At 38.9% G+C, this 15,315-nt stretch overlaps 1 protein-coding gene and 1 non-coding gene across 4 annotated transcripts in view; both read right to left on the bottom strand.

Annotated features, from left to right (window-relative positions):
* The window catches only part of Rspo2 (R-spondin 2), a 131,266-nt gene extending 127,225 nt beyond the window's left edge, over nucleotides 1–4,041 (bottom strand). For 2 of the 3 annotated variants that reach the window (XM_027953301.2, XM_027953313.2), the window contains exon 1: nucleotides 3,948–4,041. In XM_027953301.2, coding sequence (XP_027809102.1) covers nucleotides 3,948–4,041 — 94 coding nt within the window. Of the gene's footprint in view, nucleotides 1–3,926 lie in introns of all 3 variants that reach the window. The other variant, XM_027953298.2, reaches the window with a different exon arrangement.
* Nucleotides 4,042–12,496: 8,455 nt separating this feature from the next.
* Trnaa-ggc (transfer RNA alanine (anticodon GGC)) lies at nucleotides 12,497–12,569 on the bottom strand. Its single transcript has one exon. It is a non-coding gene; the product is annotated as a tRNA-Ala (tRNA).
* Nucleotides 12,570–15,315: the final 2,746 nt, after the last annotated feature.

Raw genomic sequence — 15,315 nt, 5'->3', positions numbered from 1 at the left:
AAAAAGTACTTGTAAAAAAATAAATATCCCCAAATCTCTTCATCAACTTTTTAAAAAGACAAACACAAATTAATGCAGCCTATACAATTTAAGAAAAAGTATTTATCTTTTTGTCCCAACCTCATTTGCCAGAAACACAGCACATTGTTTGTGGTAAACACTTCATTATCATGTAAGAAGTCAAATATAATTTGCAAAAATGAGATGTTATAGAGGAAGGAGAAGATGAAGCTTCAGTCAGTATAGAAAAGACTACAGAAGTCAACTCCTGCCACACCACGCCCCCTACCATCAGTCCACCAGAAACACCAGTTGTATGTCTAGAAGACTTGCTGCTTTCAAAGAGTTTTAAAGAAGTTTGCATTAAGTCCCTGGTTAAAATATGGAAAGGATTTAAGATTAAGTCATCATATGCCAAGTTCAAAAAATTCTAAGGGATCATAACAAAGTTATGATTTGTCTATCCACTTTCAGTAATTCAGCCTGAAATGTAGCTTACAATCATTCCAAAAAATATAATCAAATAACCTCATTTGTCATACAAATAAATCATAAGAGGTCCATAAGACAGATATAGTAGGGGTTCGCAGTAGCTAAAAATGACTGTGCATTGAAGTGGGATAAAAGGGCCAATGTTACCATGTAGACCAAACATAAGCTGTCAATCAGATTTCCAAAATGTTGGTATGTGTCTTTCTTCCACAAAGATATTCATTCTCAGTATTGTGTTTGTGCCTAATTTATAGAAAAAAAAGGAAAAAATATTCTAGCTGGAGCCCATTAGGGACTATCAAACACATTTTCTGATTTTGCTTCAAATATGGAGAAGAAAAATGCAGAAGGAGATTAACAGAGTTGTTCATGATGGTCTCCCCCATACAAAATTTTGTCCAAAAGTATAGAAAGTTCTACATTCTATTTTCTCAATCCTCTGGCTGTATTTTGAAATAAAACATAGAGTTAAATGATACATTTGCGCTCTATTCCAGACTGGATGCAATTGATTTTAACTGACTAAATTATCTGATCTCTGCCAAGAATTTTATTTCATTAAGAAAATGATATTATGGAGCATCTGAGATCATAGAGCAGACTAAACATAATGCCAAAGGAGTTCTGAGAATGCTCCACAGTGAAGGTTTGATTATTTGCAGATGGAATATGAAAAAAGAAAAAAAAAAAAAGGTCCCAGGGGAAGCCTAACCAATCCTGGTACCACGGCCGCCTACACAGGAACACAAGCCAAGAAAACAACTGGTCTTCCAAGCTACAACACCTTTTCTAAAAAGTAGTAATCACTTTTCTTCCTAGAAAGTAATATTTAACTGCCACTATACAAAACAAAGGAGAAAAGGGAAATGTTGGCACCACAATAAGCTCTAGCATGTCAACTGTCACTGCTGACATGATTTGGCTAGTAGTCAGGCATTCACCAAGAAACTAATTTAAATCAATCTCCTTTGGGAAAGCCAATTGTTTGGTATGCACAACAATGGGTATAGGATCAATCAGTGGACATGAGATCAATTAAAACCAGCTTAAGTTTGTGAAGAGGGGCAATTCACACAACTTGAGTTAGATCTCTATTCATTTCAATACCCTCACAATGCAGTCCTTAAGCTTCCTTGCAAAGCAGAAAAGCTACTATCACCCTGCACTGTCTAGCCAGCCCTTTAAGTAGTTCCACTTTTAATTAAAAACACAGTACACCCTTTGTTGGCACAGATAGTGTGGTCACTTTTAAGGACCGCAGTTATTTTAGCTAGAAACTTGGGATTTGGGAAAGGACATCTGTTGGGGGTGGGGGGTGACATACTTTGATAGAATTTTTTTTTCCTTTTCTTTTACAACCTTATTAATTTATATGTACTTAAAAGCATTCAAAGTTTATGCAATGGAAAGGTCAGTTTGGCCACAGTTAATATTGCACACTTTGGAACTGGGTTTCTAAATGTCAGCGCCTGGGGAAGTGGATAGTAGCTGCTACATGAGATTTTGCTAAGGCAAGCTTTGAAGGAAATGGGTTCTGCCACAGGCAGAACCTTAGAGATGGCCCTGTGGAGGAACATGCAGTATCGCTTCTGGCCGCAGGAGTGCTGTAATGTCATTCTCCAAAGAACAGCATGGACAGCATCACTGCATTAAGTTCACTAAAACAACGTGCTTGATTCTTCTCCACTCAAACACAATGGGACAGGCGGGGTAGATCAGAAAGCCATCACTCAATAGTAAAGAATTTGTCCAAAGGTTTTAGATATTTCTATATTTTACAAACCTTAAGCACTTTAGTTTTTCAACTAGGCTTCAGCTTTTAAAGGGGGGAGGGAACCTCTCTAAATAATTTTGACTGCAGTATAGCCAAAAATTCCAGCTTCGCCAAATAATACCTAGAAGGAAAATACTGGGGTGTGGAAGGAGGCGGAGAGGGGCTTTTTAAAGTCATATCAAACTCTCCTGGCCTGTAGAAAGAAGTTTCTCCCTTGTATTTTTAGATAGGGCGATTTCTAAAAATAAGCATTTTCTAAAGTCAGAACTGAAAGAGATGTGGGGGTGGGTGTATGCATCCTTAATGTCCAGAGATACATGTCAGCAATGGAAACTGGTAGCTGGAGAAGTCTCACACCAGTCATATCCAGCTCTGCCCTGGGGTGGGTCAACCTCCAGCTCTTCCAATGGTGAGAATTGCTTAATGATACCCTAAAAAATACCCATCAAAAATAAGACTTGAAAAGGGCTCTCCAAAAATCTAAATGTAGGGCCGCAGGTTCCATAAAATGAGTTATAGACAAATCACATCACAGGTCGAGATGTTTATATCGCGGGGGTGGGGGTCAAGATCTATGACTCTCTCAACAAATTCTAACAGCACCAAAGTCTGAACTGCAGGAAGGAGACAAATAGTTCTCACCAGGTAGGTGCCTGCAAAGGACTTCTGCACACATTCCCTGAGCGCATAATTCAAGGGACGTGTGGCGGTTCATGTTTAAATCCCCCGGGAAGACTTAATTGTGCCTAGCTGCACATACCCTAAAATGCAGTTGGATGAGCTGCAGGCCCAGCAAGACTGCAAGACCGAAATAAGCGCACAATAAATCTGTAGGAAAGCTAGTTAATTCTCAAAAACCTTCCTTGAGGTTTGCATCCGCTTTCCTTGCTGCTCGCACAAGTGATGGAGAGGGAGCGAGCGGTTAAAATGCCGCAAGTGAATTTCCTTGTGCACAGAAACCCTACTCCGAAATTGCTGCTTTTGAGGAAAACAAATGGAGAAGCAAAGCGGGGCCTATTTTTTAAAACATCACGCTGTAGGCAAACACTCTAGAAAGCCAACGCAGGAGTAGCTGGTTCATTCAGAAAGTTCTCATTTTCGTCTCAGTTTCCCGAAAAAAAGAGAGCAATGGTGCCCTTTTCCTGGAAACGCAGGTTCTTCAGATCAACTTGACAGAAACTCTTACCCAGCTCTTCAACACCCCCACCCCCACCCCCATATGTTAAGCCAGGTCCAAGCAATTGGGGCAGGGATTTGGGGGCACGAAGATAGAGAAAAAAAAAATGGGCTTTAGGGAAAATATTAAGAGGACCAAAAGAGAGCAAGCAAGAAAAATGGATCCCAAATAAGAAATGAGACCCAAGAAAGAGTCCCGGAGTGGAGGCCCAGGAACGACCCGGCGTGTGAACCGCACGACTTAAGAGCTGAGCGCTCTAGAGACGCCGGGCTCACCGGGCTCGCAGCGCGTCTCATTCTGGCTCACCGCACCCACCGGGGACAGAAGAGACAGGCATTCTGCAGCCCTCTGGGTCTCAAAAGAAAAAGAGAGGTGGTCCGCAAGAGCTGGGGTGTGAAAAGCACCGTCCTGCCCATTTGAGCCCCCGAAGCCCAGTGGTGGGCGAGCACCTGGACACCCCCGCCCACGCGGGACCCCACGCACCTTCAGCTGAGAGGGACCCACCTCGCTTACTGCGTCTCCATCGATTGCCTTGGCAGTGGCTGTAATCCATACAGTTCAGAATGATGAGGGCAAAAGAGAAGAGGCGAAACTGCATCTGGACGGTCGGGCGGAGGAGAGTCGCCTCTCAAAGTAGGGGAACTGAAAGGTTCATCCAAAGAGACGGCGCCGGCTGCGCTGCTGGGGACGACGCAGAGGAAGGGTTGCCACTAGCCCCGGGGCTGCACTGGTCAATTCGGCGCGATCAGCATCTCTTCTACCATGAACCTGAGAGACGAGGAGCGAGAAACAGAGTGGATGGAAGACTGAGAGAATCCCGGCCAGGCAGCTGCGCCTTCGCGCGTCCCAATTTAAAGAAGGGAGGGAAGGAGGAAGCAAACCCAATGCCTGGCACGAGCCACGGAGCAGCCTATTGCAGAGCGTTAACAGCTGCAGACGACTTGGAGAGGAATTACAATCAGTGAATTAGTAACCTCTGCCGAGCTAAGGGCTCCGACCCGGGGTAAAAGTGCGGACGCTCAGGGGAATGAAAAACGCTCTAAAAGCACTGAGAGCGCAGAGTTAAAAGAACATTCTTGGGCCCTTTAGGCCCCACGGTGGGGTACTCAAGCGCTGCGGCAGCAAGGTGTGGGTTGCCTACCGTGCGCACATACGTCTCGGGAGGCAAGGGGTGCCTAGTCGCGGCGTTCCATCCCGAGCTCGGGAAGCGAGCCGCTTGGTTAGCACGTGGGCTCGAGAAAAGTTTGCCAACACCCGCCTAGAGCTCCTGGCGGCTCTGGATTCCGGTCCCCGCGGCAGGGTCGGCACAAGCTGAGGGTCCTCCGGCCGGCGGCGCCTGGCAAGAACGCGGCGGGGCAGGCGTTTCCGCAGCCACTAAGATGCTGCGTCTCCACCCGCGAGTGCGATCCCAGAGCCAGGGGTGCTTCGGCTTTCGGCGTTTCTATCCAACTGTGCTGCTTCTCGGGCTCTCTCCACGGTCACTCCCCAGCTAAGGTTTCTCACTGACCAGCCCGTGAGAGACAGAACACTCTCGGGAGGCCAAAGGGATGTGGCGAGCGCACTTTCCAATGGAGATGCAGACCGACCAAGGCTCGGGATGCCTCTATAAGTAGGTGGTGGCATCTAAATCCAGGCTGCCTCAGCGTTCCTGGGTCCTAAAGCCAGAAACTCTTGGGTTTCCCTGAGGTCCTAAAGAGAGCTGACCGCCTGTAAGGAGCCTAACTCCAGGAGAAACCCTTGCCGAGCTTTTCAAGAGGAGATGGCCAATGTGAACAGCAGCTCGGGTCACAGGCGCCCCCTGACCTTGCTTTGCGCGAGAGACCAGCGATTCACGCCCAATTCGTCCTCTATAGCGCTCTGGGATCTGTTCCAACCTTAGCGCCAACCTTCCTGCAGGGGGATCTGAGGAGGGACTGATGCCTTCTACACTTTCCTTCCCAAGCTTCAGGCCAGGACCGCTGCTACTGACAAGCACAATTTAAACTTGAGCCACATTCCGCAGGAAATTTACATCTTGGCTTTGTTTTATAGGAAGAGCTGAAAGCAGACTTCAGATCTGAAAGCAAGACTGAAATCAAAATGTACAGTTTAGGGAGTGAGATGAGTTTTTCTAATAGCTTTCCCTTGTCCTCAGAACTGTTGTTTCTTGACTTTGTTTTTCCTGCTGGACATTTCATAAAAATGTGTGATACCTTGTCTGCAGTACTTAAGAAACTGGGACCCTGATTTTTTTTTTTTAAGAAAAATTCACTTTCTGTTGGTGTTTCTCATTCTTAGTTCCCCTCCCTCCTCCCACTTTGAAATTTTCCTGAATTAAACTTCCAGGTGTCTTGGGTTTGAGGGAATACTCAACTCAACAAGGTTTTACATTAAATACACATGCTTCTACCCTATTTCTTGCTGGTGAAATCTCCTGCACTCAATACTGTAGGGAAGAACGTATTTGTCCCTTAGGCAAAAGATAAGAATTCATACTGCTAAGCATGGCAGTATGGACGCCTCTATAGACATGCTCACAGGTACTGTATTATTATGGTAGCATTTTATTTAAATTATTAAAAAGTTTCAGAAGATACTCAGAAATTTGAGCCAAGACAATCATAAAAAAAATAACATCAAACTACTCATGTTTGTTAACTATTCCATTATACCTGCCTATCGTGATAGGAATTTCAATATTATGCCCTTTATGCATGCCTGAGAACACTCAAGTGAATCTGAGATGAGGTCATTGGTCCCACTTCATAGATAAGAAAATCCAGCCCTGAGACTGGCCCACAGGGCATGAACAGAGTTGACAAAACACATTGCAGAAACAGCGAATCTGTTTCTTGGCTTTCTAAGTCTTTGATTTTTATCATAGAATTTGGAAGCAATTGGAAACATTTCAACTTTGGGAGTGGTGCTGCATTCAGCATAATGACTTGATATTCTACTGAGTCTCTCCAGTATCATAAGTACCACTTTCTCCCCCATATACTCACATGCATGTAGCAGATGTATTGCACTAATAAAGGAGTAAAATCCATGGAGGTTTATGTAGCATGTCCTGCGTTCAATCCCTGCTACCATTATGTAAATAAACAAATCCTGGGGGGGCGGGGGGATCAGGACAGAAAAAAATCTCTAAGTAAGCTCCCTGCCTTCCTGAATGGTTTGAGGCCCATTAGGTATCAATGATGGTGAGTGTCCTTTCAAATGCCTAAAGAAAAATAAGCACAAACCCAAGCAGATTTAGCTCCACCATTTACCACCAGGATTACTTTGAGCAGCTCTCTGGATCTCAGTTTCCTTGGTAGTATTTTCAGGAAGTCAGGCCAAGGTCACTTTCATCTCTATCATGCTCTGGCTTAAAATCAATTTTCCATTTTCTGTTGAGATGTTTACTATGGGATCTGACCAATGTGAGGACAAACTCATTATCTCTTTGTAGAAAAAGAGACATCCTTGTTAAATTACAGACCTCTTTCAACCTTATCCCTGTAAAGATAACTTTCCATAATTTTTGTCCTTTGGGTGGCACAGTTGGCATTTTTAAAACCAGAGATACTTTTCAGTTTAGTGAACTTCCAGATTAAGTTCATGAAAAAGAATTGTAACAACCCCACTTCTGTAAAAATATGCTCTCACTTCTGGTTTCTCTTTACCGTCACCATTCTCTTCACTGAACTTCAAAACTCTGCCATGCTTAGTGGGAAATTTAAAGTCCCATGCTAAATCTCTGGGGCTAATTTGTTGATAATGCAGGGAAGGGTTTTTTGGTTTTTTTTTTTTTTTTTGGGGGGGGGGGGGTGGGTTGTTGTTATTGTTGTTGTTGTTTTGGGGTTTTTTTTTGGTTTTTTTTTTTTTTTTTTTTTTTGCATTTTTTTCCATTCACTGAATATTTTTTTCTGATTTCAAGAACCCAGGAATGTTCTTGCTACTCAAAAATACAACCCCAGTGGATCCTAAACTATCATTAACTTTAATCCCATATCTCTGCTTCCTTTCATTTCCAAATTCTGTGTTGTCATTGAGGCTCACAGCTTACAGATTCTACATTTCAGAGTCTCAATGAACTTTTTCTTCAAACTAAATTTATATTGTGTTTCATTAAACTAGGCTTGTAAATAGATATGTGCCAGTGTCTGTGTACAGAGAAGCATACTGATGATATTTAAGATGTAGACTGCGTATCACTCTTAGGCAAAAGAGAAGGTTAACAGGGGCCTGGAGTAGGGAAAGATGTAGAGACTAGAAGCAAGTTTTGTATTTTGCTCTTTTAAGTTTGAATTCATTCAGATAGCTTAAAATCAATTTTTACAAAAGGATATCTATGGAAAAGGCTCTCATACCTCTCTCCCCCAGGTAGTGAGTGAGTTCTCCTTAGAGATAAGTTATTCTTGTATAACCTACCAGGTTCTGAGTAGACTTCAAGAGATATTTTGTGTTTATTAAGCAAATATATATGTGAAGATAAATGTGTACATGTGTGTGTGTACATCCACTTGTAATATATTCTTTCCATTTTTTATGCAGCAGTATTAGTTGAATACTTTATTCGCTGATCAGCATCTTGTTTCTTCAATGTACTTTACAGTTCATTGAACATCAGTTCATAGAGAATGTCCTATTCTTTTTATACATTGTATATCTTTTCATTGTCTGGCTATGTTGAGCCAGCTGCCTACTGATAGACAGTCACATTGTTTTCATTCTTTTTCTGTCATAAGCAAAGTTTTAATTAACTCTCATAGATCATTTTATAAATTCCTTCAAGTACAAAAGTTGGATCAAACAGACATACGTGTGTGTGGTTTGTTGCATGTTTTCTACAAATTGTTTCCTGGGGACGGGGGAGTCTATATTTTTTTGACTTTTGATACTTGTAAGCAAAAAGTGGTAGCTCAGCATATTTTCACATGGGATATTTTTCCCTTTAAAGGCCTTTACTATGTGTTAGTCACTTACATTGCTTTTACATGAATTCTCTGAACATATCATCTGATGCTTTTTCTATTGTGTTCCTGATCATTTAGTTTTGCTTTTTAGAGTATAAACATAACAATATATATTATGTTGTGAGATTTGAGTTACAAATACTTTTCAAACTTTATCATTTGTCTTTTATATTTGTTTCTAATGAATACTAATATAGAGAATAATTTTAAATATTTTTACATAATGAAATTTGTCAATCTTTTATAAATTCAGAAAGGTCGTGCTTGAAAAAGCTCTTCCACATGCCATTCTCTTTAAATTTCCATTTTGGAGTCTGCTAAAACTTACTTTCAATATAAAGAACCTCAGAAAGTTAATGATTTTTTATGACTGAGCAATGAGAGCTAAAGATAGATTGAAATTTTTCTGAATATTTAAACATTTAGGTTCACAGATTTGGTTGATTTTGGCATTGATTCTTGTTTTCATTAGCTAATTGATTTAGAGTTCTCTTATCTTTCATGTTATCAGATATTCATATTTTCAAATTCAAATTTTCCCACAATATTTTTATTCATTGTTGATATTTGTTCATGTTGTATATTCTCTTGTAAGCCAGAATTTATCCTTTAATAGCTTTGGAATAAATTATGGCATTTTTTGCTACTATGTCAATATTAACTGTATAAGTTTTTTTCCTTTAAATATAAACAAATGTCTCTTTTGCTAGTTGCCTATGTTAGCACATGTTCATTTATTATATTTTGTATAAAGTAATTAAATCAATATGAAGGATCTTCACCAAGGTCAGGACCAGTCCTTATCCAGGCTAATTTGTTGTTTTTAAAAAGCATATCATAATCACTTATTTAACATTTGAAAAATGTGTAAATATTTGACTCCTCCAAATGTTAATACTGTTCTGCCACTTGAAAACTGTACACTGATGTGATAAGGCCTATTTCTTGATTTGTTCTCCATCCCATGGAAGAAATCCAGGAGGCAGTTTTGTTGACTTCAAAGGCCATCCAAATCAGACCAGCTTAACAGAGAAAACTCAAGATTTGACCTAATGTTTTAGAATCATTTCCCTTACATAATCCTTTATGTCCTAAGCTTTTTTGAACTACAGTAATTTGTGTCATTACCATTCTTTTTCATGTAAAAGTGGTTGCTAGAAGGAAGCATTACTATACTACATTAAAGAGAGATACCAAAGATTCTCTGTTTCTAAAGAATTAGGCTCAGTCCCCATTAATATAAATAGAATGTGTGTTTTCATTGTGTTTACCATACTGAATTAGCTATGCTTATTGAGATAAACATAATTGCTAATAATAAGAGATAAACATAATCCCTAGGACCAGGAAATATCCTCCCCGGAATTTTTTTTCCCCCACTGGTATCCAAAATAGCTATACCTTTCTAAACATTTGATTTGGTTTTTAAGTTATGATTATAATGAACTGTGCTACTGCTCAAGAGCAAATCTGTGGCTTACCATCAACAAGTGTATAAGACTTTATAACTGGCATTTTATTTATTGGTTTCATTTCTTCATATTTTTACCCATATTTTCCCTTTTCCATATTTTTCTTACTTATTTTCAATATATTTTACTTTGCAATGTCATATGCATCTCACTTTAACCTTGGAACAATACAGAAAAGATTTTTTAATGTCTGTTTTTTTAGTTATGAATAACCCTTTATTTTTATTTATTCATTTATATGCAGTTCTGAGAATGGAACCCAGTGCCTCATACATGCTAGGCAAGCATTCTACCACTGAGCCACAACCCCAGCCCCTAGAAAACATTTTTAATAATAAAATATATATCATTTTTTATACACACACACAGAAAGTTCAGAGAATAAATATTCAGGTTCTTCTAGTTGGGGAAATAAACATGCAGTGGTTTGGGGATCAACTGGGCCTACTGGGAGATAGACCCAAGCTAACCAAGCCCAAAACTTCATTAATCACTCAATTTTTATAGGTCCCTATTCTTCTGGACCACAATTTTGGGTGTCAAGAAATTAATGTCAGTTTAGAGTTAGTATTTTGTATTCCCCCAGAGTCTGGTAATTTCCCCTTCACAGAAATATAGTTATCTGAGTAAATGGCCCTAGATCTTGTAGAGGAAGGCCAGAAAAAATATTTAGAGTGAGGATACTTTTCCAGAGCCTTGACCTCTTCATGCAAGAGATTCTGGGGCCATGAACTGGCTCAATTCTGAGATTGGCAAAGGAGTTGTGACTCTCTTTTGTGATGATTTGAGTTATACTTGCAAGCCAGACCAAAAGTTTTTCTGTTATACAAATCAAGTATGACATAGTTGGCTGCCCAAATTGTAACTACCAGTTGTAACCATATTACTAGTTGCAAAAGCACAGACTGTAATATAAATATTTCTTCCTTGATTTGATATGAATATCAAATATCAATGTTTTATTTCCTATCCTCTGCAAGCTCACATGAGAAATATGAACTGTACTTAATCTTATATCTCATTATTTAAACTAAAGAATATGAAATAGTGAGTGTGATTCAACTAAAACAATGAATATTACCCCAAGATGAAAAGGGCATCTGAGACTTTGTGTGTCCTCTTTGGGAAGAAGGTCAATATGTTTTTCTGTGGATAGGTGTTCCATGTTCCATGGAATCACAAATTCACTTTTGTCTTTATTCAGAAATTAAATGTGGTTATTAGGTGCATATTAGATCCAAAATTGTCAACAGATGGACTGTTGTGGTTTGTAGTGTATCATCTGGGTTAAATTGGAAACTATATTTCCCACACCTCTTGTTGTGCGATGGATTTGGAGTGAGATCTGGCTGAAAGAGGGATTTAGATGAGATTTTGGAGATGGACAGAAATAGAACAGTGGTTAAGACTTTCTGAAAAACTTTCACAGTAAGATGCAATGAGGGACAGAAGCTGAAGTCCACCAAGTGAACAGCTTAAACTCTCCCTTTTGCTGTACCTCCAGCTCTTCTTCCTGACTGGTGGTCCTGCTGACCTACAAGCCTGCTACTCTGGACTACAGTGTAGTCAGGAGCTTTTTGTTGGCCTCTCCATAACATCCTCTGTGGCTCTCACACTGTGGTAGTGACACAAAATGGTTCTCAGATATATTAGCAACTCTCCTGATTCTCTTTTTTCCTTTCCAGAACTTCACTTCCTAGCTCCTCTCAGAACTGTGTAAGACCTAATTCCTGTAATAAATTCCTTATCCACAACATCCAGTGACTCTATCCCTCAGATCAAACCATGACTGATACAAGTATTTTTTATTGATTTCCCATTTTAAAAAATAAAAACTTACTTCCTTTTGCCCCTTCTTTCCCCCTGCACACCATCCTTCCATCCTTCAAATATAGTTTGATCAATATTAAGTAGTTGAATCATTATGACTAAGTATGTTATTAAGAGCTGAGTCACAGTCAACTGTGAGTACAAGTTACTTTCCTGTACAACTTTTATTTTCTCTGCAATCATCATAATCTTGTTCTTCTCAGCAGAATTTCCTGTGCCCACCATGAATTCAACCTAGCTTCTCTCCTGACCATCTGAATCATCCCTTGATATATTCATTCACACCAAATAGGCCATTGATTCATCTTCCTGAAGGCCCTACTGAAGGTTCCAGTGTGCTTCAGCTGAACAGGATGTCCCCTCACCATCTTCCTGGGGAGTCCCTTTCCTGCTTATCTCTGGTGAATTTGTCTCATGTCTTTCTCTTTCTTGGTCCATTGTGGTATAGGTCATTTTCTAAGAATTTCCTGAAGATTTCTATAAAGGGCAAATGTTTTGACACTTTGCATGTATAAAAATGTTCCTATTCTATCTTCACAATTGACTGTTTGCCTGGGTGTAACGTTCTAGATTAAAAACCATCATCATTTAGTATTTAGAATTTTGAAGTATTTAGTATTGTCTTTTATTTTCAGGAAGCCAAGGCTATCCTAATTGCTGATCCTTATTTATGCTCCTATTGAAGATCATTCCCCAAAGCTTACCAGTCTGAAATTTCACTGGTGTGAATCTTTTTTTCACTGAATTTTCTGGAAGCTACATAGGCTTTTAAACTTGCAAATGTATGTCCTAATTATTTATTTATTTATTTTGGCAGTGCTGGGGATTGAACCCAGGACTTTATGCATGCCAGGCAAACACTCTACCAACTGAGCTATATCCCCAGCCCACTGGAAACATTCTTAAATTATTTTATGGATGTTGTCCACCCCCTTCATTTTCTCTCCCTTTTTTGGAACACCTATATTCAAACATAAGATGTCCAAGAGTGGTCCTCTAATTCTCCTACATTTTCTTCCCTATTTTTCATCTCTGTCATTTTTTCCCTCTACTTTCTGGACTATTCCCTTAGCTTCATCTCTCAAGTCTTCTAATGAGTTTTCCATTGCTCTTCTCATTTTTTTTTTAAATTTCCAAGAGATCACTTTTTCTTTTTAATTTTTTCTTTGTATATAGTCCTCTTTTTTTTTCCAAATAGCTCTTCCCTATGTTTGGTCTTTATTTTTCATCTTTGTGGATTTTCTTTGTAATTGGTAATTTGGAGATATTTGCTTTTATTTAAAAGTGAAAGATAAAAAAAAATTGATTAAAAGCTCTCAGTAACTGATGCTTACTTTTCAATTTGAGTTTACCTTATAGTAAAAGTAGACCCTACATAAAATGATTGAGCTATCTATGGAAGGAATCAAGACAGAATTTATTTAATTATTTTCACTAGAGTTAATCAGATTTTCCAAATAAAATTTTGTCAATATTCGACCAAGCAGGGGACTACTAAAGGAACAGGGAGGGTGGGGGTGGACAGTTGTTGTCCTTTCTCTTATTCTTTCTTTTCTTGTAGACTTTCCCACTTTTGGGGGGAAAAAATTATTTGACTTTGGATTTCAGTTTGGTTTCAGGAGAGAGCAAAATTACAGGTATAGAAGTTTGTAATTTGTCTTCATGTTTTTCAGTAATACTTATTAAAGTCCTTTATAATGACTCTGTTATGGGTGCTGAAAAGAGAAGATAAGATCTTTGCCTTTATGGGAATTTCATTTCAACTGGAAAAAGGTAAACAATAATGAATAAATAAATAAAAATAGGATACTGTCTTTGTCTTTCAAAGGTTTATTTTATTTTAGTACTTTTTATTTTGATGAGATTTTAAAAACTCCCAAATACCCTTTCCTAGTAGCACCAATTAATTAAATTTTAATTCATTTGCTTTATCATTTACTTTATCACTACAGTTAGATTTTTTACAACTAATTGACAAGTTTTAAACATCATCTGTTACTCCTAAATACTTCAGTATATACTTCCCAACAATACCGTCTACTCACATAACCTCAATATGTCAGAATTATTATTTTAACATTGATAAAATATTATCTAATCCAGTATATATTCAAATTTTCTCAGCTGTCAAAAATGTCTGTTATAAACTACTTGTTCCTCAAACCAAGAGTGTATCCAGAATTATACACTACACTTAGTTGTCAAGCTTTATTGTCCCCTTTAGTCTATTTTTTGTCATTAATGGCTTTTATATTTTGGAAGAACACAGTGTCTTAGTTTTCATCACTGTGACCAAAATACCTGAAAAGAACAACTTAGAGGAGGAAAGGTTTATTTTGTCTTACAGTTCCAGAGGTTTAATCTGTGGTCTGCTGAACCTATTGCTCTAGGCCCAAGATGAGGCAGACTATCATGGTAGAAAGGCTTGGCTGAGAAGCCCTGCTTGAAGCAGAGAGAGAGAGAAGGAGAAAGGGGCTGCAGGAAAGATGAACCCTTCCAGGAGATGCCCCCAGTGACCCACTTCCTCTAGCCACACCCCAATTGCCTACAGTTACCACCCAGTTAGTCTTTTGGAACTAGGATGGACTGATTAGGTTACCCCTCTCATTAGCCAATCATTTCACCTTTGAACATTGCTAAATTAACCCAGGAGTTTTGGGGTAACACCACATATCGAAAGCCTTACACAGTTACAATAATATGGTAAGCAAAGAAGGTGAAGGTTTAGATTGGCAAAGTAGATGACAACTAGATTTTAAGTGAACTGAACTTCCATGGTAACAACTATGAACTTTATTGTCAATGCACTAAGGAGGTTTTTTTTTTTTTTTTTTTTTTTTTGTATATATAAGTAGAAAGTGTAACATTCAGTTCTACCCAAATAAGATAGTTACATTGGCAAAACTGAGAATACATTGGAGGGAAACCAGTTAAGAGTTTGGTTGTACAATAAATGTTGGCAAAAATGTGGGGGAAATGGTACACTCATATATTGCTGGGGGGACTACAAATTGGTGCAACCACTAAGAAAACTTGAAATGGAACCACCATTTGATCCAGTCATCCCACTCCTCGGTTTATACCCACAGGACTTAAGCATACTACAGTGACATAGCCACATCAATGTTTATAGCAGCTTAATTCTCAATAGCTAAACTATGGAACTAACTGAGGTGCCCTTCAACAGATGAATGGATAAAGAAACTGTGGTATATATACACAATGGACTATTACTTAGCCATAAAGAAGAATGAAATTATGGCATTTGCTGGTAAATGAATGGACCTGGAGAATATTATGCTAACCAAAATAAGCCAATCCCAAAAAAACAAAGGCTGAATGGTTTCTCTGATATATGGATGCTAATTCACAATAAGGGGGTGGGGGGATAGAGGTAATTTGGACTAGACAGAGGGGAGGTGAAAGGAGGGGAGGGGCTATGAGGGTAGGAATGATAGTAGAAAAACTCAGACATGATTGCCCTATGTGCATACATGATTACATGACCTGTGTAACTCTACATCATGTACAACCAGACGAATGAGAAGTTATACTCCATTTATGTATGATGTGTCAAAATGCATTCTACTGTCATGTATAACTAATTAGAACAAATAAAAATATATTAAA

Source organism: Marmota flaviventris, chromosome 15 (genome assembly GCF_047511675.1).
Source record: "Marmota flaviventris isolate mMarFla1 chromosome 15, mMarFla1.hap1, whole genome shotgun sequence".
Classification (NCBI taxonomy): Eukaryota; Metazoa; Chordata; class Mammalia; order Rodentia; family Sciuridae; genus Marmota; species Marmota flaviventris.
This window is presented reverse-complemented; position numbering and strand designations above follow the sequence as displayed.